The sequence below is a fragment of the Nyctereutes procyonoides genome, unplaced genomic scaffold, assembly GCF_905146905.1.
Source record: "Nyctereutes procyonoides isolate TBG_1078 unplaced genomic scaffold, NYPRO_anot_genome, whole genome shotgun sequence".
Taxonomy (NCBI): Eukaryota; Metazoa; Chordata; class Mammalia; order Carnivora; family Canidae; genus Nyctereutes; species Nyctereutes procyonoides.
The window spans coordinates 3,173,544-3,199,784 of NW_026575141.1; the positions used below are offsets into that span (position 1 = coordinate 3,173,544).

The 26,241-nt window shown below is 36.7% G+C and overlaps 1 protein-coding gene across 2 annotated transcripts in view; it reads right to left on the bottom strand.

The window, feature by feature from the left end:
• The window catches only part of MKLN1 (muskelin 1), a 160,180-nt gene that overhangs the window by 2,449 nt on the left and 131,490 nt on the right, over nucleotides 1-26,241 (bottom strand). For both annotated transcript variants that reach the window (XM_055307473.1, XM_055307474.1), the window contains 5 exons: nucleotides 24,736-24,883; nucleotides 20,597-20,711; nucleotides 18,814-18,953; nucleotides 14,640-14,742; nucleotides 8,778-8,832 (listed from right to left, as the gene is read on the bottom strand). In XM_055307473.1, the coding sequence (XP_055163448.1) occupies nucleotides 8,778-8,832; nucleotides 14,640-14,742; nucleotides 18,814-18,953; nucleotides 20,597-20,711; nucleotides 24,736-24,883 (561 nt within the window). The remainder of the gene's footprint in view (nucleotides 1-8,777; nucleotides 8,833-14,639; nucleotides 14,743-18,813; nucleotides 18,954-20,596; nucleotides 20,712-24,735; nucleotides 24,884-26,241) is intronic.

A 26,241-nucleotide genomic window follows, 5' to 3' on the forward strand; every position in this document is an offset into this window, starting at 1 on the left:
GGAAGGGAGAAGAAATGTGTGGGAAATATCAGAAAGGGAGACGGAACATAAAAACTTCTAACTCTGGGAAATGAACTGGGGGTGGTGGAGGGGGAGGAGGGCGGGGGGTGGGGGTGAATGGGTGACGGGCACTGAGGGGGACACTTGACGGGATGAGCACTGGGTGTTATTCTGTATGTTGGTAAATTGAACACCAATAAAAATTAATTTATTAAAAAAAATAAATACTTGGGTTCATTTCACCTAAGGACATCACTTAAATAACCACTATATAATAAACATATATACATATTTATATATTAAAACAATGTTTTTGTCCTAATAATCTTTTTATAGTCATTTTCCCTACTCATCTAAAATCTAAAACTCAATCCAGTATCAAACACTGTGTTCAGTTTTCTTTGGCCTGGAATAGTTCCTCAGCCTGTTTTTTTATGACACTGATATCCTTGACAAGTATGGAGCAGATACATAGTTGCAGAATGTGCTGAATTAGGGTGGTCTGACTGCTTCCTTGTGCTCGGATTGAATTTATGCAGTTCTGGCAAGAATACTACATTAAGAGTATTAATGTAGTCCTTCTCAGTGTATCATGTCAGGAGGCACAGGCTATCAGTTTGTCCCAGTGTTAACTTTGATCACCTGATTAAGCTGGAATAGCCAGATTTCTCCAGTGTGAAGGTATTATTTTCTACAACTGCAATTAGTAATATATATATATATATTTTTTTAAAGTAAAATAATTTTTGAAAAGTTTTAAAGTAGGCTCCTCACCCAACATGTGGCTTTAACTCACAACCCTGAGATCAGGACCTGTGATCAAGAGTCAGATGCTCCATGGACTGAGTCACTCAGGCGCGCTCAGCAATTAGTAAAATATTGGTGAGGAGCATTTGAGACTATGTGAATATCCTGCTCCCCAAAAAGGCTTGCACTCAATATTAGCCCTCACTCATTAATGATTCTTGCTAAAACAATTACATCTCGGGATCCCTGGGTGGCGCAGCGGTTTAGCGCCTGCCTTTGGCCCAGGGCGCGATCCTGGAGATCCAGGATCGAATCCCACGTCGGGCTCCCGGTGCATGGAGCCTGCTTCTCCAACTGCCTGTGTCTCTGCCTCTCTCTCTCTCTCTCTGTGACCATCGTAAATAAATAAAAATTTAAAAAAAACAAAAAAACAAAAAACAATTACATCTCAATAAAACCACTGATGGTGTTTTCCTAACTCTACAATTCCTTCTGCATTTGTTGACTGATATTAATTATAAAGAGCTTTTCTTTTTCCTCTATTTTATTTGTTTACATGACTATGTACTCATGGATCCTTTTCTTGTTCAATATATTGTATTTATTAGCCATTATTCATTTTAGTACTTATTGTCGCAGTTTTGGCCAGTGAGTGCTCTTTTGAGCTGGTTTCTGTCTTTAAATGTTCCCATTGATTTTTGAGCATTTCCTTATTTCTTGGCATAGCAGATATCCAAACTCATCTTTACACAGCTCTAGAATAGCTAGAGATTTTTTTGCTGAATCAGCTAGAATTTTTCCAAAGAGCCCTAATTCCTTTCAGTGGTGAATGATATTTAGAAATCAAGATCAATTGTGTTAACTGCCAAGGGTGGTGTTGTTTCTAGGCCTCTACAGGTATGTACAATACATATTATATACACAGGTTTTTATTTATTTTTATTATTTTTTTAAAGATTTTATTTATTTATTCATGAGAGACAGAGACAGGCAGAGAGACAAGCAGGCTCCATGCAGGATGCCCGATGTGGGACTCGATCCCGGGACTCCAGGATCACGTCTTGGGCCGAAGGCAGGCACCAAACCGCTGAGCCACCCAGGGATCCCTATACGCAGCTTTTTACTTTTTATTTTTTTTATTTTTTAAAGATTTATTTTTATTTATTTACGATAGACACAGAGAGAGAGGCAGAGAACAGGGAGAGGGAGAAGCAGGCTCCATGCAGGGAGCCCGACGCGGGACTCGATCCCGGGACTCCAGGATCGCGCCCTGGGCCAAAGGCAGGCGCCAAACCACTGAGCCACCCAGGGATCCCTACACAGCTTTTTAAAAGCAAAGTCATGAGTTCATGATTTTGTTGATGATTCCCATTTTTAAAGAACTCTACACAGGAGGGCAGCCCCGGTGGTGCAGCGGTTTAGCGCTGCCTGCAGCCCAGGGTGTGATCCTGGAGACCTGGGATCGGGTCCCACGTCGGGCTCCCTGCATGATGCCTGCTTCTCCCTCTGCCTGTGTCTCTGCCTCTCTCTCTAGCTGTGTCTCTATGAATAAATAAATAAAATCTTAAAAAAAAATATACTCTACAGGATTCTTCCTCTCCTTATCCCATTCCCTATTCACAGTATCTCCTTTCTCCCAGTAAGGAAACTAACTCCCTACAGCATCATCATATTTACTTATTTGTTCAATGTAAAATACATACAAAATATGTTCCAGGATTACTATACTCATACCACTACTAGCAAAAAGTCAAGATTTCTTTGCTTTTATTGTCTTTAGAATATATCTCACTAAGAGTGTAGTCTAAGCATTGTAACATTATACTGAAAAGCTTTCTCTTTTCTTCCTCCTATTGTGTGGTAATATTACCCAATGGCTTGTAGTCAACTTTAGGATTTTTCCCCTTTTTGTTTTATTTACTTTCATTCTTATAAAAAAACTAATGAAGCAGTTATCACAAATTCCCCTTTCAGATGAGACAACCTAAGAGATACTCAGTAATTTAGTAAGATCTCACAGTTGGTGAGGGAAGAGAATGGAATTTGAATCTGTGTCTGACTCCAAAATGCATTTATTTATTTTTATTAACTAAAATTAACTGAGGGCTTAAATTGTACACAGTGTGCTAAATCCATTTAACCCTTAGAAGAACATGTTGAATTTATTTTTTGGCTTAATGTTTTTAAATTACTGGAGTATATATAGTTAACATACAATGTTATATTACTCTCAGGTATACAACATAGTGATTTTGATTTGACAATTCTATACATTACTCAATGCTTCTCATGGTGTGATTACCATCTGAACATGTTTTATTTTTATTCACCATTTACCAATGAGAAAATTGAAATTTATACTATCACTAGATGAATGTTTACATTATGATAGATCCCATTATGGAATACCATGTATCACTTAATATGAATACAATAGATCTAATGTAGTTTCTTAAAAACATCTCCAAGCCACATCATTAAATTTTAAAATGTTACATTGTAGAATATTTTACATTGTTTAATAAATAAAAATGGAACAAACAAAATTATCTGTGTATGTCTGTGTGTGGGTACAGTGCATCTTTATTATGCACAAATTCTTTATTTGTACATTTGCCTACCCACTAAGATGTACCTGTAACCACAAAACCAATACTTGTGGCACTATGTGGTCATTCACAGACACGTGGAGAGCAGCAAACATTTGAGTCACCACAGACACACATTGTCAGCTGATGGTGAACTGAATGATGCTCTGCCTTCTTTTATTACTTCTTATACTATAAACAAGTGTCCTTTTCAATCTACTGGTGTCATGTTTTTCGCATTTTTGTGCTTTTTGTTGTGATTTCACTGCTTAAAATGGTCCCCAAGTGTAGTGCTGAAGCGTTCTCTAGTGTTTCTAAGTGCAAAAAGGCCATGATGTGCCTTATAGAGAAAATACACATTAGATAAGCTTTGTGCAATGGATCAATATCAGGAACCTAACTCTATGTCCCATAAGAACAATGATTTAGTATTCACTAATTCAGTATTCCTTGCGACTTTACAGAACATAACTACTGTAAATAAAGAGTATCAACTGTATTTGTATGTCTATGTATATAGTTGTGTGTGTGTGTGTGTGTGTGTGTCCGTGTGTAAAGATCTTCCAGATATGAGTGGTTACACTTGAGAAGGGACAGAGGTTGAGGAAAGTTGTTCAAGGAGAACCTTAAGCTTTATCTGTAGTCAAAGTTTTTTTTTTTTTTTTTTTTTTTTTTTTTAAAAACAACTTAAAAAGGGGCAGGAAACTCATCAAAACTACAACAACAAAAAAAGATTTGAAATCTCATACTCCTAATCAGTGTTTCTCTCACTTCATTTTTACCATAAAATGCAATGAGGAACTAATCACTCAGAGTAGTAGACACTGGTAAAGCTCAATGAGAAGTAGTATGGTTGGTGGTTTAGAGAGTGAGCTCTGAAGCCATACTACTAAAGTCTGTATCCTAGTTTTGTCATTCATTAGCACTATTCCTGGGCAAGTTACCTAAGCTTCTCTGTGTCCCAGTTTCTTCCTATATAAAAACAGATCACTTCATAGGATTATCATGGAGATTAAATGAGTTAAGACATGTACAGTCCTTAGAATAGTACCTGGCCCCATAGTCCGTGTTCAATAAATACCAGCTATTACTTTATCACTACTACCATGACTGAAGACAACAGATGCTCTAGAAAAGAAAAGCGACCTATTAAGAATATACTTTTTCTTTTTCTTTAAGATTTATTAATTTATTTGAGAGTGAGATGGAGAGAGAGAGAGAGAGAGAGAGAGCCCAAGTGGGAGGGACAGAGGGAGACAGAATCTGCAGCAGACCCCATGCTGAGCTAGGAGCCTAATGCAGGGTTCAATCTCACAACACTGAGATCACCACCTGAGGCAAAAATGAAGATTTGGATGCTTAACCAACTGCACCACCCAGGCGCCCCTAGGAATATACTTTTAATTTAACATCCTATACAGACTAGGTAATGTTTCCTATTTATGGTAAAGAAGAAATAGCAAGAAATCTCATTTTTCTACTGGATACAAGTTTATTTTTCTATTGCTAGTAATAAACTTACTGTTATATAAAAAGTACCTGTAAACATGAGGGCTACAGACAAGAGAGGCTGAAGAAAGTATCCTCCTGAAATCTAAATTTGGTGGATATAGCAAAAGTATAAAGGTTAAAAGGGCATAGTAAATACCGTGAAATTCTTAAGGTTCCTCATTCATAAATGTCAACACATGACAAAAAGCACTACTTTAGGCATAAGATGTTTTAAACATCTGTCTGAATTCATATTTTGCACATCATATTTGGACCATAAAAGTTCTAAAAAGAGGTGTGAAGATCAAAAAAGGCAAATATGCACTATAGACCAGATTTTTCCTACTTGTCACATACTTGCTGAAAATACACTTAAACTGCTCCAGTGCATACTTTCTGGAAACAAGATACAGCTCTAAAAATTAGCAAAATGTCTGAGTTCAAGTTTAAAGGTGCCAAAGCCACCAGAAGCTCTAAATTACAGATCCTCAGAGGTTGTTTTTCTCTGCAGTCATTTTTGAAAATGAAGATAATGCCAGCTGTTTTTAACTCACTTTCCACCTTTCTAATTCTTTAAATTACATAGGGTATTAATACTTTCGTTTAATTTCAGTAAGAGGTTAAGATAAGCAATTCCAAAGAAAGTCAGAAAGTTCGGCAGAGGGGTACCTGGGTGGCTCAGTTAGTTAAGTGTCTATCTTTGGCTCGAGTCCTGATTCCAGGTCATGGGATTGAGCTGGGCATCCAGTTCCCTGCTCAATGGAGAGTCTGCTTTTCTCTGCCCCTCCCCCTGCTCATGCTCTCCTTCTCTCTCAAATAAATAGAAAACTAAAAATCTTAAGAAAGTTTGGTGTAAGCAAATTTTTTTTTTGGAGAATTTAGAAAATGACATATTTAGTTTATCTGTACATGAAAAATGTATACGTCTAGGCACTCGGCTGGCTCAGTAGAGCATGAAACTCTTGATCTTGGGGTTGTGAGTTCGAGTCCCACACTGGGTGCAGAGGTTGCTTAAAAATCTTTAAAAAGATGTATAGATATATACATGAAATAATCCATTTGATTCCAATTCTTCTTCTTCTTTTTTTTTTTTTTTTAAGATTTACTTGAGAGAAAGAGAGCATGTGCACATGCACGCACAGGAGTGGGGGCGAGGGGCCCGGGTGGCTCAGCAGTTTAGCGTTGCTTTTGGCCCAGGGCGTGATCCTGGAGACCCGGGATTGAGTCTCATGTTGGGCTCCCTGCATGGAGCTTGCTTCTCCCTCTGCTTGTGTCTCTGCCTCTCTGTCTCTGTGTCTCTCATAAATAAATAAATAAAATCTTTTTTTTTTAAAAAAGGAGTGGGGGCGAGGTGGGACTGGGGGGCAGGTGGAGAGGAAGAGGGAGAGAAGCAGGCTCCCTGTTGAGTTCGGAGCCCCATGTGGGGCTTGATCTCATGAACTTGAGAGGAAGAGTCGGACACTTAACTAAGTTACCCAAGTGCCCCAAGATTACATTTTTAAGGGAGGTAATAATAATAGTACCCTGAATGGAGCACTTACTGTTTTATAGTGCTGTTTTCCATATTTATTTCACTTAATTCTCTCAACAATTTGAGGTAAATACTCTTTATTACCTCCATCTTATAGATGGTGAAATTATTAGGTGACTTTGCTCAAGATCATTTTTTTTTTAAGATTTTATTTATTTATTTATTCATGATAGTCACAGAGAGACAGAGAGGCAGAGACACAGACAGAGGGAGAAGCAGGCTCCATGCACCAGGAGCCCGACGTGGGATTCGATCCTGGGTCTCCAGGATCGTGCCCCGGGCCAAAGGCAGGCGCCAAACCACTGCGCCACCCAGGGATCCCTCAAGATCATTTTTGAAATTAGCAAGAGCCAGAGCGGACAGCTGAACCTAGATTCCTTTTTTTTTTTTTTTTTTTATTGGGTCCAAGTATACCCGACACAGCGGAGCAGGGACTTGGACTGAACCTAGATTCTGACTCTTAGCCATTCTCCTATATTCTCGTCTCTTAACTACTGCCTACTAAGACATACTGCCTCCCTTCAGACAAGGCAGGAAATAAAACCCCACGGGAATTTTCTTTTTGTATTTTTTTCTGTTGTTTGTATTGTTCTCCGTGTATCCAAGATTTGCCTGGAATCCAAATAAAACCAATTGTTCCTGATAAAATATATCAGCTGGCAGTGAACGGGGCTGAGACCAAGGAAAGGAGTTCAGCTAAAGGTAAAATATTTGCTGACACTAGCCTAACATATTTAAATAATTGCCAAGAAATTCTTGTTCTAAAGGCTGAATATAAGTCAGCCAGAGACATTTTAGTGCTGCCCACCAATAAAATAAAAATAATGGCTCTGGGCTGTGGTATCCATACATAACAAGGCACATGTTTACTCAAACAAGTATTTATGTGCCACGCTCCTAACGTATATATCACTAAATCTGTTTCAAATAATGAAATTCACAAGGATATAGACTTTCTAAAATAATGCTTATACCTAGGTTCTCCATCACAAAGTTAAGATCTCTACTGGCTTCAAAACATTTGTGTGTATGGCATAGTGGTAAATGATTATCTAAATTTTCAGAGAGCCTACGGTTTTTTTTTTTATTTTATTTATTTAATTATTCATTTATTCATGAGAGACAGAGAGAGAGAGGCAGAGACACAGGCAGAGGGAGGAGCAGGCTCCATGCAGGGAGCCGATGTGGGACTCAATCCTAGAGCTCCGGAATCATGCCCCGAGCCAAAGGCAAATGCTCAACCACTGAGCCACTGAGGCGTCCCAGAGAGCCTAAGTTTTATAGCAGTCTGCTTGGCCCTGCACTGTGGAATCCTATGTATTCTCAATTAGAACTCAGGACTAGAGTTGCCTAGATCAGTGAAGAAGCCTCTCTTTCCTATTCTTTCCCATCCCATTCATAAACACCAGAATTATATGTGCTGTGTTTTCTTCTTTAAGGTATGTTTCACCTTTAGGAGACAAAAGGGTAAACAATGAAGAAATTAAATTGATATCCCAAAGTGTTATTTTATTCCAGAGAGAAAGAGCAGTATCTATATACACATACTAGAAAATTTCAATATTACTGCTCAATTCTAAGGCAAATAATAATAGCACAGGCATCAATGGAATTAATAAGCATTCACCATGTGACCATGTTTTATGACAAGAGGAAAGCTAAAAATTCCCATATTTCAAAAGCCTACAATCTTGTTGAAAAAGTAAAGCTATCATAATGACTTATCCTAATGAAAAGATTCTTAAGAATTCACCTGAATAAAGCTCTGGGTTGTGGAACTTCTACAGATTCCCCACTGCACTATAGTCTAGCTCACTTTAATGATTCATTAATACCAAATGAGAGTATTCCTAAATGAAGACTGACGCTCCTATTTGGGGTGCCCAAGTAACACTGGAGTTTCAAGTAGAATGTATCTTAAACAATTAAGGTAACAGCATAAAAAATTCCCATTTTCAGGAAAGAGATAATGCATTTTCTCAGATCTCACAAGATTTTTCCCATCAACATTACTCTATCACCAATTTGTTGATCCCATACAATTCCACAGAGAACAGAGGAAAAATCATTCAATCAGTAAGTGTTATCTCACGGTAAGTGTATCAGTAATATAGTCTACATTCAGAAACAATGCTAGACAAGTTAATTTGCTTTGGTTATGCTTCTACTGCCATGTGTTTGCATAATAACCCAGCAATTGGTGTAACAGGAACTGCAAACTAATGGGGACTGATGTGTGGAAAGAAAAGAACTCTGTAACAGGTTATTAGAAATTTTGCATGCTACCTTGAAACTTGCTCCCCTGAAACTTGCTCTGTTTAGATGAACATCTCACCTGATGTTTCATTTAAAAGAAACTGAAACCCAATCCCCCAAGTCCTAGGGCATCTAAGCTGGGTAAACTGCACTGGAGTACTTACCTAGAGCTGTAAAATCTGAGCCAGATTTGAATAGAGCTGAAGCTAGAAGCTGAAACTGTAAAAGAAAAATAGAAGCAAATTAGCTGAGCACATTAGAGAAAAATATCATTTTGGCCATTTATTAGCCACTGTATGTCCCTGAATATGTGCTGCTTAAGTCTATCCACCAAATAGTAGCAAGAACAACATCACATTTAGATTAAATATGCTGATTTTTCTACTGGATTGCTTTCCAAAATACTGGACCACCTCTTGGAATTATTTTATTTTTAAAATTTATTTAAGTATGTATTTGTGAACAAACAACAAAAATTGAGAATATTTAGAACTACTGTATTTAATTTGGGAGAACTATTTATCTTTATTTTGAATGAGGATACTAGAAAATAGGTAAGTTAAAGGACTGAGTAGACCAATGAGTAGAATCTCAATGGAATTACTTAGCATTTTGTAAGACCTAAGTGGTTGATACCACTGATTCCTCAGGATGTATTTTATACCCGTGCTTCCAGCCTTTAAGATTTCAGGTATCACTTACACTAATATTCTGTCATTCTGTCAAGGAGGTGAATGACTGATTTTCAAATGTTAAACCAACCTTATATTCCTAGGATAAACCCTCACTTGGTCATTGTGCATTAACCTTTTTAAATATTGATAGATCTGATTAGCTAAAATTTAACTAAGAATTTTGCATCCACATTCCCAAGTACTGGTCTATAATTTTCTTTGCTTGTAATATTTTTGTCAGGTCTTTAATATCAGAGTCAACTTGCTTCATAACAGGATATATAAAGTGCTCTGTTTTCCCCTGGTTTCTTAGAGTCTGTGAAGAGTTGCTATTTTTACTTCCTTAAATGGTTGACTGAATCTGCTGAGATAGCCATTAAGAACTAGTTTTCTTTGTTAGAAAGTTTTCAGTTACAAATTCAATCTATGTTTGTAATTGATATGGAGTTCCTTAAGATTTTTTTTTTCCTTAAGATTTTCTAATTCCTCCTGTGTTTGTTTTGTTGTGTCTTCCAAGGAATTTGTCTATTTCATCAAGTTGCTCAATTTGTTGACAATTGTTCATAAAACCTTCTTATTCCCTTTTGTGTATATAGGGTCTGTAATGATGCTCACAATTTATATTTTCACTATTATTTTCTTCGTAAGTCTTGCTATTTTATTCATCTTTTCAAAGAACCAACTTTTCACTTTTTAAAATTTATTTTTATTTTTTTTTCGACTTTTCACTTTTTAAACTTTTTCAATTGTTGCCTGTTTCACTAATTTCCTATATTCTATTTATTTGAGGGTTAATTTATTCCTCTTTTCTGACTTGGAAGGTGAAAGATAAACCTACTGGTTCTACATATAGAACACTAGGGCAAAAACCATTATTTTAATAATCTGATTAAGTGGAATTGATATGTACTAGCCTAGGATTTTAACAGGTATCAAGTGATATTACACAATCTGAGTAAAGCCAGACTTGAATATCCAACTATCACCTCAATGTATAAAGTTGGCTGATTCACAGGCATCTCAAACTGAAGATATCCAACATTATACTCCTGATCCCAGTCAGGAGTCCCCACCCACAACCACAAACTGGGTCTACGCAGATCCTCAATTCAATTGAAAGTAACTCCATCCACTAAGGCTAATAACTTTGGAGTCATTTCTTTCAAACCCTACATCCAATCGATCATAAAATTCTGTTGGTTCTTTTTTATAAAGTTTTTTAAAAAATATTTTATTTATTTATTCATGAGAGACACACACAGAGAGAGGCAGAGACACATGCAGAGGGAGAAGCAGGCTCCATGCAGGGAGCCCGATGTGGGACTCACGCCCTGAGCCAAAGGCAGGCGCCAAACCGCTGAGCCCCCTTTTTAAGTTTTTATTTAAATTCCAGCTAGTTAACATACATTGTAGTATTAGTTTCAAGTATACAATATAGTCATTCAACGTTCCCATACATCACCCAATGCTTATCACAAGTGCATTCTTTAATTCCCATCACCTATTTAACTCATACCCCTAATCCTGGTAACCACCAGCAGTTTGTTCTCTATAGGTAAGAGTGTGTTGGGGCATCTGGCTGGTTCAGTTGGTAGAGTGTGCAACTCTTGCCTTAGGGCTGTAGGTTTGAGCCCTACGTTGGGTGTAGAGAGTACACTAAAAAGTCTGTTTCTTGGTTTGCCTCTTTTTTTACTCCTCTTTGCTCATTTGTTTTGTTTCTTAAATTCCACATGAGTGAAATCATATGGTATTTGTCTTTTTCTGAGTTATTTCACTTAGCATAATACTCTCTGGTTCCATCCATACCATGGCAAATGACAAGATTTCTTTCTTTTTTTTTGGCTGAGTAATATTCAATTGTGTGTGTATGTATCATTAATCAATGGACACTTGAGCTATTTCCATAATTTGCTTATCAGTAGATAATGCTGCTATAAACACTGAAGTGCATGTATCCTTTTGAATTAATGTTTTTCTATTCTTTGTGTAAATACCTAGGAATGCAATTGCTGGATTGCAGAGTAGCTCTATTTTTCACTTTTTGAGGAACCTCCCTACTGCTTTCCATAGTGGCTGCACCAGATTGCATTCCCACCGTTGGTTCTATCTTCTATATACATATTGAGAATCTGCTCTACTTTACTTCTCACTATTTCTACTGCTGCTACTTTGGTGTGCACTACAATAATCCCTTACTTAGATTTCTACTATCTCCCTTATAGGTTACTCTGCCTCCATTCTTACTCTCCTTTAGTCTATTGTCAATATGGCAGTCAGAGTGTCTTAGATCTTAGCGATCTTAGTCAGGTAAGACACAAAGCAGATCACATCACTCCCCTGCACGATATCCTGAACTGGCTCCTTATTCATTCAGAGTGAAAACAGAAGTCCTAACACTGCCTCCCGAAGTCATTCACAATCGATCTCCCAATCCCTGCTATTACCTCTCTGACTACTCTTATCATTCTTACTTCTATTCCAGCTACAGTAGCCTCCTTGCTGTTTGTTCTCCTAAACAAAGCCAGAATGCTCCCACCCTCGGGTCTTTGGTTCTAGTCCTCCCTTTGCCAGGAATTATCTTCCCCAAATTATCTTAGATCATTCCCTCATACCTTTCAAGTCTTTGTGTACATCTCATTTCTAAATGAGGCTTATTAAGAGCATCCTATTTAATATGGCAACTGTCCATTCTCACCCCTTCTAATTCTGATCTCCCTTTACTTTTTTATCTCTCTTTAATTTTCCCATACCTATCAATATTAATGTACTATATAAATTGCTTATTTAATATGTTTATCATCTCTCATCACTAGTAGTAAGTACCAACGCACGCAGGTATTCTGTTTGGTTCACTAATATATTTCCTGTGTCTAGAAGAATGCCTGGCATATTGAAGGCGTTCAATACACATCTGTTAAATGAATGACACCAGTACTTTGGAAGCTCAGCAGAAATATAATTAATACAAAATGTGCAATACTGGCTCAAAACTTGTTTTTCTCATTCCTTCTTTATTATAGAATCCTCTCTGAAAATGGCAGAATTAATTTAGGCAACCTTTTCCTGGCCTTTTCTAGAAAAAAAAATCATTTCTGTAAGTTTTATCAGCAGTGCATTTCCAATTTAGAATCCACATTCTGAAGAATGAAGGAAAGCAACGGATCATTATTTGGTATACAGCTGGTAGTCCACCATCATTTTTCCAATAATAGGCACAATGATGATTATCATCCTGATAACTAGCCTCCCAAAAAGAGAAAAATCTAAAAACTACTTCTAGTTGCTGATACAATCATTTAATATAATAAAATTTTGTAAAATATACAAAGAGAACAAAAACAAGCTTCTGCAGAAAACAAGTAACAGTAAGGTATTTTTTGGAAGTAGAATGGTATCTCATAAGGAAAGTGAAGATCTATATACCTCACTAACAAATACTGTAAGTATATATTCTAAAACAGTCATCAAGGGATTTCTTCTCCCAAAACAAAATCCATCTACACATTTTTAAACAAAATAATAATCTCACAGACCAGTACTCCTCAAAGTTAGGAGTGTTTTCTGTTACATAAGAGCAGATGAGAGAATCTTAGGGTGAGGATATCATTTTGAAGAAGTCTCTGGGGGTGATTCTGATGTTGACACACACATGCATAGCATCATTTTAACGAATTTATATTAGGGCTAAACAACTCTTGATAGATAAAGTTTTTAAGAAATGGAAGTCTGTGGCATACAAAATCGTAATTTCAAACTACCAAGAAAGGAAAAAAAAAGAAACCTGCTACCAAAATTTTTAAAATGGCTCTGTTTGAACCTGACACACCTTCCACCTTCCTGTCCTGGTTTTTCCCATTAGCTTAGCTTTAAGAACAAACCGCCTGTTTTCTTTGGCCTACTTGCAGCTCACACAGCTGAATTTATTTACTTTGCAATATTTTGTTTTGTTTCAGTTTTAAAAAGTAAGAGAAAAATGAATGTTCCCAGGTTACAGACATTTTAGATAGACTGGAAAAAACAAGGAAATCTATTCATAACTTTCAAATGCATGGTCTAATAAAATGAACATTAAGAGACTCTTTACAACTATGTTCAGTTATAAGCCATAAAAGATAAAACCAAACATAATCTGCTACTTGGCAAAACTACGATAATTTCCCCAATTTAAGTAGTATCATGAATGGACTCAAGATTCAAGGAGAGACAATTAATTAACTGTCCCCCCCTTCAGGGGGTTCTGAAGCATGTTCTACTGATTCTACACCTAGGGAAGGGTTATAACCAATACTGAGTAAGAACAATCAGACTTATTCTCACAGGCAACTATGAAAGAGAATCTCTTTGTTTTGGTGCCAAGGATATGCAGGCTCTACTGATTAAAAGTACAATGAACTTGGTACCTGAAAAGTGATGTAACATTAAATCTGAAACCTGGGTCATTGCTGAACAACAAAAAAGCACTGTTTGATGTTGTTATTACAAAGCCAAAGCAACAGAGAACTGGGAAATAGATGGTAGGGACAGAACTATATATCATCAGCACCAATTCTGTGAGTGGAAGGTAAAATGCATTGCAGTTTAGATGTTGCTAGACGAACTATGAACAAGGATGCTTGGCAGAAGTTAAAAGTGACAAAGGTATCTCAGAGGTTAGAGAAAGACAGGAAACTCACTGCAGGGGAATTCACACACTGGAGATAAGCAAATATGCCCTAAAAATATTACATCTTTTAGATGTAATTTTGTAACAAGAAACCCCTGAAAAGTAATGATGAAGAAATTAGTATTAATGCTATTACTAGCATTTACTTGGTAGCATTACTACTAAGTTCTCAAGATTAGGGACTCCTGATGAATGAAATCAGTAGACTGTAGTTGAACCATCCTGCTATAACAGTCATATAACTAAATATCAAGATAGCAGGGATTCTACTCTTATCAACCTCTCTTCACTTTCTCCCTACAAAAGAAGAGATTTTGCTTTCTTCTCTATGGGATTTTGAAGTATCAACAGAAAAGTTTATATTGAGCCATTATGTAATCCTTAAGTGAAAGAAGCATGGGACTACAGAAGTAAAAATTTCTATTTCTTTCCCAACATACAAAACTAATGCTGAAGTTAAAACTTTAAATGTGAGAATCCTTTTCTGAATGGATCAAAGCCTTTCTGTGTGACCTGAACCTTTTATCTTCACATGAAAGTAAGCCTATTCAATTTTTATTTCATCTGCTCTGTGCTACTCTAAAGATTATTAGTGCCATCGTATTTTCCTTTAAATATCTAAGAGAGAAATCAGCAAGTAAGAGACTTTTTTTTCATGCTCATTTTCTGAAGTTTATTACCACCTTTACCTCTTTTGTCTCTTCTGGGTCTGAATGATCCACAGTTATATAGAGATCATTTTGTAAGTATTTCAGAGCGCTAAGGGGATCCATCTGGGCCTTTTCTTCAAACCTAGAAAATGTAAACAAGAATAATAATTGTCTGGAGGTATGAAAAAACATCAGAAATGTCATTTAGACCTGCAGTGGAATACTCTGAGGAGTCATTGTGGATATCTAAAAAAAAAAAAAGCAAAAACAAACAAACAAACAAAAAAACCACAACCTGTGTTTGGGAATTCAGAAGTAAGAATACTGCCATGGAGACAGTGTAGCTGCAGAGTCCCTGGAGATGTAATGGTAATGCCAGGTGGTCATAGGCAGTCATGGTGCTTGAGACTGGGTAGGAGCACTTCCTACACTCCTCTTAAAACTACAAGCTAAGATTAAATCAACTACAAAACACAGTGAACATGTCAAATATTTTATATAACAGAACTGCATAAGAGCCAAATATGTTTCATAAAAAACAGGCAGAGATAAAATAAAAATACTGGGTTAGATCTGTGTAATATACATTCTACCAGAGGTGCTTAACAGGTACCTTAGAAACAGAAATTAGTAGTTTCTTTTCAGGAGTATCTTTTTTTTTTTTTAAGATTTTATTTATTCATGAGAGACACAGAGAGAGAGAGAGAGAGAGAGAGAGAGAGAGAGAGACAGAAACACAGGCAGAGGGAGAAGCAGGCTCCATGCAGGGAGCCTGACGTGGGACTCGATCTGGGGTCTCCAGGATCAGGCCCTGGGCTGAAGGCGGCGCTAAACCGCTGAGCCACCTGGGCTGCCCCTCTTTTCAGGAGTATCATTAACACTGATTAAAATATATATTTTTTAAACTGATTAAATATTTTTATAAGATTATTTCCTATCTCAGTCAATGATCAACAAAAACAACGGTAGCAACCACTTATCAAGTATGTAATGTGCTAGACACTGTATCATGTATTTTACAAATATTAATTACTTCATTGATCCCTGCTCTAATGACAATAAGTTTAGCATCATTTAAAAAAAGAAATGAGAAACTGAGGCTCAGACAATGAACTTGGCCAAGATAAGAGCTAAAAAGTGGCAGAGGTAGAATCAAACACAGATCTATTGGAGTCCAAAGCTGAAAAGAAACAGTTATTTCTCTTAAAAAAAAAAAAGTCTGCTTGGAACTGTTTATCTATTTAAATAAGATACTGTCCTTTTGTTATGGCATAATTATATGTGGATTTATTTGTAGTAAGTTGGTATGCTTTTCAAAATATTGTACAGAGAGAAAGAAAAGAAGACATTTAGTTTCACTTGGGAAAGGAAAATAATGAGCCTCTCACAATAGTGTTCAAGCTGATGGCATCCATAATATCCTGTCTTTAGAGTTAATCTCAGAGATAGAGTACCTGTATTTCAAGCAGGGCAAAGACTAGCAAAATATTACAGCTTTATTGTATCGGATAGTAACACTGACAGTCAACTAGCCTTCAAGCCCTCAAATGAGAGAATTCCTTAGGCAGAGGTCATATTACTCTATTATCTTGTCCAAAATTGGTTAGACTCTTTCACTCTCTGTGTGTTTCTCATGAATAAATAAATAAATCTTAAAAAAAAATTGGTTAGACTAGTTTTGGCACCTAAGACAAAAGCAATCCTCTTAAGCTCACTCAGCAGTTTATTAAGCAGCCTGGCAGAATTATTCCCAATAGGGATACTCTCTCCAGGTAGCCCTCTCTAAGACGACACTCTCTTAGAGAATCTGAACATGAGAAACACAAGGGCTTAAAAGGCACACAAAACACAGAAGTCAGTACACAGAAGACATGAGATGGTAGGTACATTCCTTCCCTTCCTATCCCACTTTTCTTTCCTTTCCTCCTATCTATCTACCTACTTATTTACCAAAGCCACATGTATCTATCTGTCTGTCTGTCTTTGGAAGTATGAGGTTGAGGGAAAGCAGAGTCTGGAGTGAGAATCCATCCCAGGACCCTGGGATCATGACCTGAGCTGAAGGCAAACGCTCAACCACTGAGCCACTCACAGGTACTCTTTTAATATGAAATTAAAAATTAAAAGGCAGGGGGATCCCTAAGTGGCTCAGCGGTTTAGTGCCTGCCTTTGGCCCAGGGTGTGATCCTGGAGACTTGGGATCAAGTTCCACGTCGGGTTCCCGGCATGGAGCCTCCTTCTCCCTCTGCCTGTGTCTCTGCCACTCTCTCTCTCTCTGGGTCTCTCATGAATAAATAAATAAAATCTTAAAAAAAAATTAAAAAGGTAATTTTCATGATCCATTCAATTTATATAAAGCAACTTCTATCTATTCTGCCTGCAATGTAGCAATATTCCTCAAACTCTTGAATTCATCTAAGCGTTGGTAGAAAAAAAGGTCTATGTCATTTCAAATATTTAAAAAGGGCCAAGAGTGCCTGGCTGGCTTAGTCAATGGAACATGTGATTCTCTGGTCTTGGGCTGTGAGTTCAAGCCCCACACCGGTGGTAGAGATTACTTAAAAATAAAATCTTCAAAAATAAATAAAAATTAAAATTAAAAAGTAAATAAGTAAAATGGGCTTTCTACTATCAGTTCAGATTAGTACTAGACAAGATTCTAAGATGCCCTAGCAGTTATCACTGACTGCTCTTCTCTCATACCCATATACAATCCATCATGAAATTCCGTTGGTACAATCTTCAGTTTATATCCAGAATCTTACTGGGCTTTCTTGATCTCTTTCATGGAATGTCTCTTCCTCTGTATTCCCTCAAATGGTGGTTGGTCATCAGATAATACCAACATCTCTCTACTCTTCTCACTCTCTATAAGTAAGCTCCTTTTCTTGTTGATGACTCACAAATATAATAATTGGCCCATGCCTTTCCTCCAAATGCTAACACATAATCTTTAAAACACAGTGCATCAAACTGAACTCATCCTTCCCAACACACAAACCTGTTGTTTCTGAAGAATTCCCCATCTAACTGAAAACAGTCATAACCTTTTTTTACTGAGTTCTTTTGGAAGAAAACCTAGAATGGTTTTCTATTAACAGAGAAATCTGGGTGTGTTATTCCTCTGCGTAAAATCTTTCAATGCTCTCCTTTCACTCAGAGTAAAAGCCAAAGAAATTGTGATATGGTAAAGGAAAAGTCTAATAATTTATACTACATGGATTTTATGTATTTCTACTCTATATAAAATATAATATATATAATTATGTATATAAAAAATAAAAATATAATAGACCCATAAACATGTGCAGATGTATGTGTGCATGTGTGGTGGTGACGGTGGTGAAGTGATGAATGCTGGAGTCACAATACTTAGGACCATCTCCTGGCTATGCCACTTTTGGCTTAGTGACCCTAGATGAATTATGTAACCTATTTAAAAATACTCATTTCTTCTTTTATGAAATAGTGTTAAGAATAGTACCTTACTTAATTGCCTTATGGTAGGAATAATATGCAAGATCTAGCACACAAAAATTGCTCAATAAATCATAGTTATTATCATTAAAGGCTAACCTTCTCCTTCCAAACTGTAAATTTTTCTTACCATCAAGTATTATCAATAACTAAAAGGAGATATGCTTTTCTATATTTTTCCGTGTCTTATCACCTGCTAGGGCTAAAAAGCAAGCATAATCCAGGAAATCTATATGAAAATGTTTGATTACATGATTTTGCAATTAAATGGTAAAAGTAATGAAGTAAAACCAAAATCATATTTGAAGTTGTATTCTGAAACATCAGATTAGAAAGATACTGTTTAGTCAACTATATCATCGTATTCACTGTTAAGAAAGTTATCAACAGGCTAGGCATTTAGCAATAGTAGAGAGCTGATATAATCTATAGTGATTAGGCCTTGAGTTACTGGAAGCACCTTCACAGAAATTTCTTCCATTTAACAGGTGCAAAATCTCCTTCTATATCTAGACAATTTTAGCATCAATATGTATATTTACTTTGTATCTTCCTTTGAAAGAAGAAAGCAAAAATAAGGAAAATCACAGGGCATTTACAAAAGTCATCTTTACAGTATTTACACTGTCATATTAGTAAATTTCCAAAGGCAAAAAAGTTCTATCTCCAAAGTTGAAGTAATACCAACAATAGCTGATAATTTAAAAAAAAAGTTTTCAGTATAATATTTTTATACCTGTGTTTTCTTATCAGGTACTTGCAGTGTCTGAGTAAGTAATCTTTTGAAGGCCTACACAACTTCAGTGACCAGAAGTCATCTAATCTCATCTTTGGGGAGCAAGATTTTCCTGGATTCCCACCAAATAAATAATGAACCTAAAATAAAACAAGCCACATTTTAAGATGCATGCATACTTAGGAAACTATAGAAGTCATAATAAAATTTCTTCATTTTGGTAGCAATGTGTAACAGTAATAATTAAAACATTATTGCATTTCTACCAAAGGCTTCTTTTGATGTTTCTCACTTCCATTTTACTTTAAAGTACTGTGGCTACTTCCTTAAACTGCATTTCATATTAAAGATGAGTTGTATTACCACAATTATACTGACAATGGAAGACATGAAACAAAAGCAATGATAGTAAAAAGCTAATCCACAATACAGAGTTTACTTAGGGCAACAAATAATGGGGATTATTAAGTTAACCAAGCGTCAATCATAATAACAAACAAGATCTTTAATAAAACTGACATACATGCTGAATCACTGAAGGTGAATAGTAACTAGAAACTTTTTAAATTTTAGCATCTTACTTTGCTTTAGGCTTACTGCCAAATGTTAAATGGTACATATAATTTGTGATATAACTTTTAAAATATTACATTATTCAATACCCCAAAAAGGGAATGCAATTTCATTGGTATAATTTTAGTGATATTCTGTACTTAAAGTGTTAAAATAGTTCCTGAAGTTTTGAAAATCAATAATGTTATACAACAGCTCTATTATTTCTATCCTATAGATGAAAATTCATTTACCCTTTAATTTGGGAGACTCTAAGAGAAAGCACATTTATTCACTCCTATGGTATCATTTAACCTAAAGGTCTCAAGTGATATGGAATTTAAATAATCACCTATGGCCTATACAGAAAGAATACAAGCTTTATCAATAAGTTATTATATAATCTGAGCCCAACCACGAACCTGTATGTAAAGTTTTTGGGAGACATAGTTTAAAGAAATCACCCTTAACATTTAGTGACCCTAAAACTTGAGAATGCAGGACTGTTTTTGTGAGGCCAATTGAAAACACATGTCACTCATAGACAGGAAATATAAAGATAAAAGACTTCTTACACAATGGGAAAATCTAACCTGAGCTGAGATCAAGAGTTTGAGGCTGGAACAGCTGAGCCCCCCAGGCACCCCTGCTTCTACTTTCTTAGAAGTCTCTCCCTGAGCTGGTGGTAGAGCATTCCTACCACTTTAGGTTTGGTGCTGCCTGATTCTCATCACTTTTTACTCAAATACACTCTTAAAATGTTAAAAAAAAAAAAAAAAAGGAAAATCTAAAATTGGAAGTTACGTATATTTTTTCATATCATGGGACAAGGTATCCTAATGCTAAAAACCGTGTATTTTTTAGTTGGACATTCATATTTCCCAATACAGGCATACCTCAGAGAAGTTGTATGTTCAGTTCCAGACCACCACAAAAAAGCAAATACTATAATTGAGTCAAAGGAATTCCCTTGTTTCCCAATGCATGTATCTGATCTACGCAGTTACAAAACAAAGTAGAAAAGTGCCAGAACTTTGGACTATGAGAAATGTTTATTCTCTTAAGGAATTTTAGGAAGAAATGATATCGAATGTCTGCTACATATTCTATGAATCTCTACTATGTATAACTTTTTATTCAAATCCACTTAAAAATAATCAGAAACATCTATTTTGGGATTCTTTCAGATTATAGGTCTTGGAAAGTTTACAAGTTGATGTAGTTAGGGTACCTTGTGTAACTCATCATATACAAGCTGATGGGCAAATCTTGGACATGGTTCTTCCTCCTGTAGACTTTTACTTGGATTATCCTTTGCAGCTTGATCATTCTTATAGACGCAAGACCTGTAAGACATTGCTTTTTAAGACACTGCTATTCTAAAAAATTAGCAGCATAATGTTAATACAACTTTAGCAAGCAAATTAATTGGATGTCTAATTACCAACAAAAAATTTATAAATTTGTTCACATCAAATCTTAAAATTTCTGGTCACTCTCACACAATAATGCAAATTTGTTAGAATGAAGTTCTTACATTCTTTTAATGTCCATCCAAAACCTCACTTAAGAACTACCTACTTCATGTTATAAAACACAGACAGCATATATGAAGGCCCAAACCAAAGTGTCAAAGACAAGATAATCCCATTTATTTAGTCACAATAAAAAAACCTCACAGATTTCTTTCAGTTTTACTGCTTAAAATAAATGTCCTACTTAGGAAATAATAAATTCCTTAGTTGCTGCATGGAGGAAGTTCTCTCAAGTGCCTGTTTTGTAAAATATCCACTTATGCAGTAATCACAGAATATCAGACCTGGGTTCTCTAGACCATTGTTTTCCAAAGCAAAATGTGCAACACTGGTTCTATGAGATGCTCTGTGACAAAAAGGTCCTAGTTTGAAAACACTAGACAATGGCCTCCACCCTGCTCTAGTGAAATCAGTTCATTTATCCAAACTAAGACCACCTAGAGGAGAAGGGAAGGAAAAATAAGATAAAAATAGGGAGGGAAGCAAACCATAAGAGACTCTTAAATAGAGAGAATAGAGGTCTGCTGGAGGGGAGGTGGATGGGGGTGTGGGGATGGTGATGACCTAAATGGGTGATGGGCATTAAGGAGGGCACTTCGGAGGAGCACTGGGTGTTATATGTAAATGATGAATCACTCCTAGAATTTAGGAGTAAATTCTACTCCTAAAACCAATACTACACTATATGTTAAATAACTTGAAATTGAATTAAAAACAAAACTAAACTAAGACCACCTGGGAACATTAAAAAAAAAAGTTCTCAATTTTACATATCTACCTGGTAGCAAAATCTAGACTAAAATACAGTTCTCTTGTCTTCCAGACCAGGTGATTCCTGGATTTTATTCAGAGGTAAAATCCATTCACTGAACATCACTGCATACATGGGCATCAATATTAACTTCTTTTCCCAATACAGGCATACCTCAGAGAAGTTGTGCATTCATTTCCAGACCACCACAATAAAGCAAATACTGTAATTAAGTGTAATTAAGTGTAATTAACTGTAATTAAGATTTTTCTTAACAGGGCAGCCTGGGTGGCTCAGCAGTTTAGTGCCACCTTCAGCCCAGGGCGTGATCCTGGGGACCTGGGATGGAGTCCCACATCAGGCTCCCTGCATAGAGCCTGCTTCTCCCTCTGCCTGTGTCTCTGCCTCTCTCTCTGTCTCTCATGAATAAATAAATAATCTTTTTTAAAAAAAAGATTTTTCTTAACATTTTCTTTCTTCTATCTTACTTTATTGTAAGGATACAATATATAATACATATAAAATATGTATTAGTCAACTGTTTATGTTACTGACAAGGCTTCTGATCAACAGTAGCCTATTTGGGTTTTTAGGGAGTAAAGTTACACATGGATTTTCAACTGTGTGAGGGTTGGCACCCCTAAGGCCTGTATTGTTCAAAGGGTCAAGTGTAATGAAATTGGCTACATAAACTGACTCCCTTTCATGAACTATTTCTCTTTGTTATACAATGCTGTCTGACAACATTTTACCCTTTAGTATAGTATAACTTCTTTCAAACCCTGCCACTGCTTTATTAACTAAGGTTATGTAATATTCTAAATCCTTTGCTATCATTTCTACAGTCTTCAGAGTTTCGACCAGAAATAGATTCTATCTCAAGAAACCACTTTAGTCACATTGTTAGGATCTACTTCTAAGTCTAGTTCTCTTACTCTTTCCATCATGTCTGGAGTTACTTCCTCCACTAAAGTCTTGAACCTCTCAAAGTCTTCCAGGAGGAAGGTTGGAATCAACTTCTTCCAAACTCCTGTTCATGTTGTATTTTGACCTTTTCCCACAAATCTGAATGCTCTTCATGGTATTTAGAACAGTGAATCTTTTCCAGAAGATTTTCACTTTCTTTGCACATATCCATCAGAGGAATCATAATCTATGGGAGCCATAATCTTATGAAATGTGTTTCTTAAAAAAGATGACTTCACGGGTCGCCTGGGTGGCTCAGTGGTTAAGTGCCTGCCTTTGGCCCAGGGAGTGATGCTGCAGTTCCAGGATTAAGTCCCACATCAAGCTTCCTGCATGGAGCCTGCTTCTCTCTCTGCTTGTGTTTCTGCCTCTCTGTCTGTGCCTATCATGTATAAATATATAAAATCTTTAAAAAAAGACGACTTCAAAGTTGTAATGAATCCTTGATTCACAGGCTACAGTATGATTGCTGTTAGCAGGCATGAAAACAACATTAATCTCATTCTATATCTCCATTAGAGTTCTTGAATGACCAGGTGTGTCCTCAACAAGCAGTAATATTTTGAAATGAATCTTTTTTCCTCAGCACTAGGTTTCAACAATGGGTTTAAAATATTCAGTAAACCATGTGGTAAACAGATGTGCTGTCTTCTAGGCTTTGTTTTTCCATTTATAGGGCACAGGTACACTAGAGTTAGCATAATTTTTAAGGGCCCTAGGATTTTCAGAATGATAAATGAACACTATCTTCCACTGAAAGTCATCAACCGCATTAGCCCCTAACAAGATAGTCAGCCTGTCCTTTGAAGCTCTGAAGCCAGGTATTGATTTCTCCTCCCTAGCTATGGAAGCCCTCAATGGCACCTTATTCCAAAATAAGGCTATTTCATCTACAATGAAAATCTGCTGTTCAGTATGGTCATCTTCATTAATGATCATAGTTAGATCTTGCTAAGATAACTTGTAACTTCTACATCAGCACTTAGATATTACCAAGACAGCTTCTTTCCTTAAACCTCAGGAACCAACCTCTGCCAGCTTCAAACTTTCCTTCTGCAGCTTCCTTACCTCTCTCTGCCTTCACAGAATTCAAGAGATAGGGCCTTGCTCTGGAGCAAGCTTTGGCTTAAAGGAATGTGGCAGGTTTGACCTTCTATCTAAACCACTAAAACTTGCTTCACATCAGGAATAAAGCTGTTTTATTTTCTTATCAATCATGTGTTCATTGGAACAGCACTTTTTAAAATTTTTTTAAAATTTTTTTAGCACTTTTTTTTTAAAAAACATTTTATTTATTTATTTGATAGAGAGAGAGTGAGCACAAGCAGGGGGAGTGGAAGAGGGAGAAGAAGGCTCCTCATTGAGCAGGGAGACTGACGCCGGGCTTGATCCTAGGACCCCAGGATCATGACCTGAGCCAAAGGCAGACACTTAACCAACCATGCTACCCAGGCGCCCCTGGAACAGCACTTTTAATTTCCCTCAAGTACTTTTCCTTTGCATTCACAACTTGGCTGTTTGGCACAAGAAGTTTAGCTTTCTCCCCTTAACTTGAACACTTGGGAGGCCTTTGTAGGGTTATTAACTGGCCTAACTTCAATATTGTTATATCTCAGGGAATAGGAAGGTCTGAGGGGAGGGAAAGAGATGAGGAAACAGCTGGCTAGTAGAATGGTCAGAACACATACAATACTTATAAATTAAGTTCACCATCTCATATGGGCACAGATCATGATGCCCCCAAAACAATTACAACAGTAATATCAAAGATCACCGACCACAAATCACTATAACGAATATAACAATAATGAAAAGATTTGAAATACTGTGAGAATTATCAAAATGTGACGTACAGACATAAAGTGAGCAAATGCTGCTGGAAAAATGGCGGTGACAGGCTCAACACAAAGTCGCCACAAACCTTCAACTTGTAAAAACTGCAACATGTGCAAAGTGCAATGAAGCAAAGTGCAATAAAATGAGGTATGCCTGTATTGACATTTAAATGGACGGTATCACAAATTAATGTAAGCCTTCCATTTCTGTCTTCTTTTGAAGAAACTACCAACCTTGAGTAAGTGTTACACTGGGAATGTGACACAGACAAAAACTCCTTACCAACTATTCCTCACAATGTCATAAATCCAGAATGAATTTCTGACATTCTCCTCCCGCTTTTCCTTGTCTTTGCTGAGTCCAGATAGGACATGTATTTCATTCAGTTCTGGATCAATGGTTGCTCTCTGTGTGAATCCTGTCATTGGAACTATAAATTGAGAAAGAAAATAAGATGATACCATTCATGTTAAATAACACAGTAGAACCACTGTATAAGATACATCTTTGCCCTGCTCTCCCCATATCCATGGCACTTACCTTTTAACATACCAGAGAACTTTTATATTACAGAACAAATCATTGTTAATTGCATTCTCCCCACTCTAGAATGTAAGCTCTACAAGGGCAGAGGTAGTTTGGTTCACTACTTAGTTCCCAATGCCTAGCAAATAGTTACCCAATTTTGTTGAAAGAATAAATGAATGCTAACTACCAGAAAGGAGCTATAGTGAGAGAAAAAGTAGAAAGAGGCATGCAATGTAATCATTTTTATTGAGAGAAGAAAGGTCAGTGCTTTAATTAACTGATTTTTTTATCTGGGCCAGCTCTAATTTAATAGTAGAGGTAAAATATTCAAATGTTGACCTGGAAAAACACAAATCTGACAAAGTGAAACACAGGTTTGTTTAATAAGGTCAGGGTCATTTACATTATCTGTTCATGACATACAATGAAATGACATAATTTCCAAGTAAAAATAAAACATTTTGGGGTATAATATGCCATTTTGCTTTCCTTAATGGCTCAAATTGCCCAGAGTTAATAACATATTTTTTTAAGATTTTATTTATTTAAGAGAGTGTGAATGAGACAGAGAGGGAGAGCATGAGCTGGGGGAGGAGCAGAGGGAGAAGTAGACTCCCTCCTGAGCTGGGAGCCCAACGTGGGGCTCAATCTCCAGATTCTGGGATCATGACCTGAGCTGAGGGCAGATAGTTAACTGACTGAGCTACCCAGGTACCTCAATAACATATTTTTCTAAGAAGTCCATTAAATGAGTGATTGTGATTCTGCATCATCCAGTAATTTGCAAAAACACTAACACAGTGAATGCAAATTTTTCTTTTTTTTTTTTTTAAGTTTTTTTTTATTTACTCATGAGAGACACAGAGAGAGGCAGAGGCATGGGCAGAGGGAGAAGCAGGTTCCCCACAGGGAGCCTGAAGAGGGAGTTGATCCCAGGACCCTGGGATCATGACCTGAGCCAAAGGCAGATGCTCAACCAGTGAGACACCCAGGTGCCCTGAATGCAAATTTTTCTTGTCTTCATTAAATGGAAATATTAGTTGAAATGTAATTTTGTGGATCATGACATATTGCAGTGAATCTAATATAATGTCATTGTTTCAACACTACATGTCTTTTTTTTGTTTTAAGATTTATTTATTTATTCATGAGAGACACACAGAGAGAGGCAAAGACAAAGGCAAAGGGAGAAGCAGGCTCCTCGCAGGGAGCCCCATGTGGGACTTGATCCCTGGCCCCTGGGATCACACCCTGAGCCAA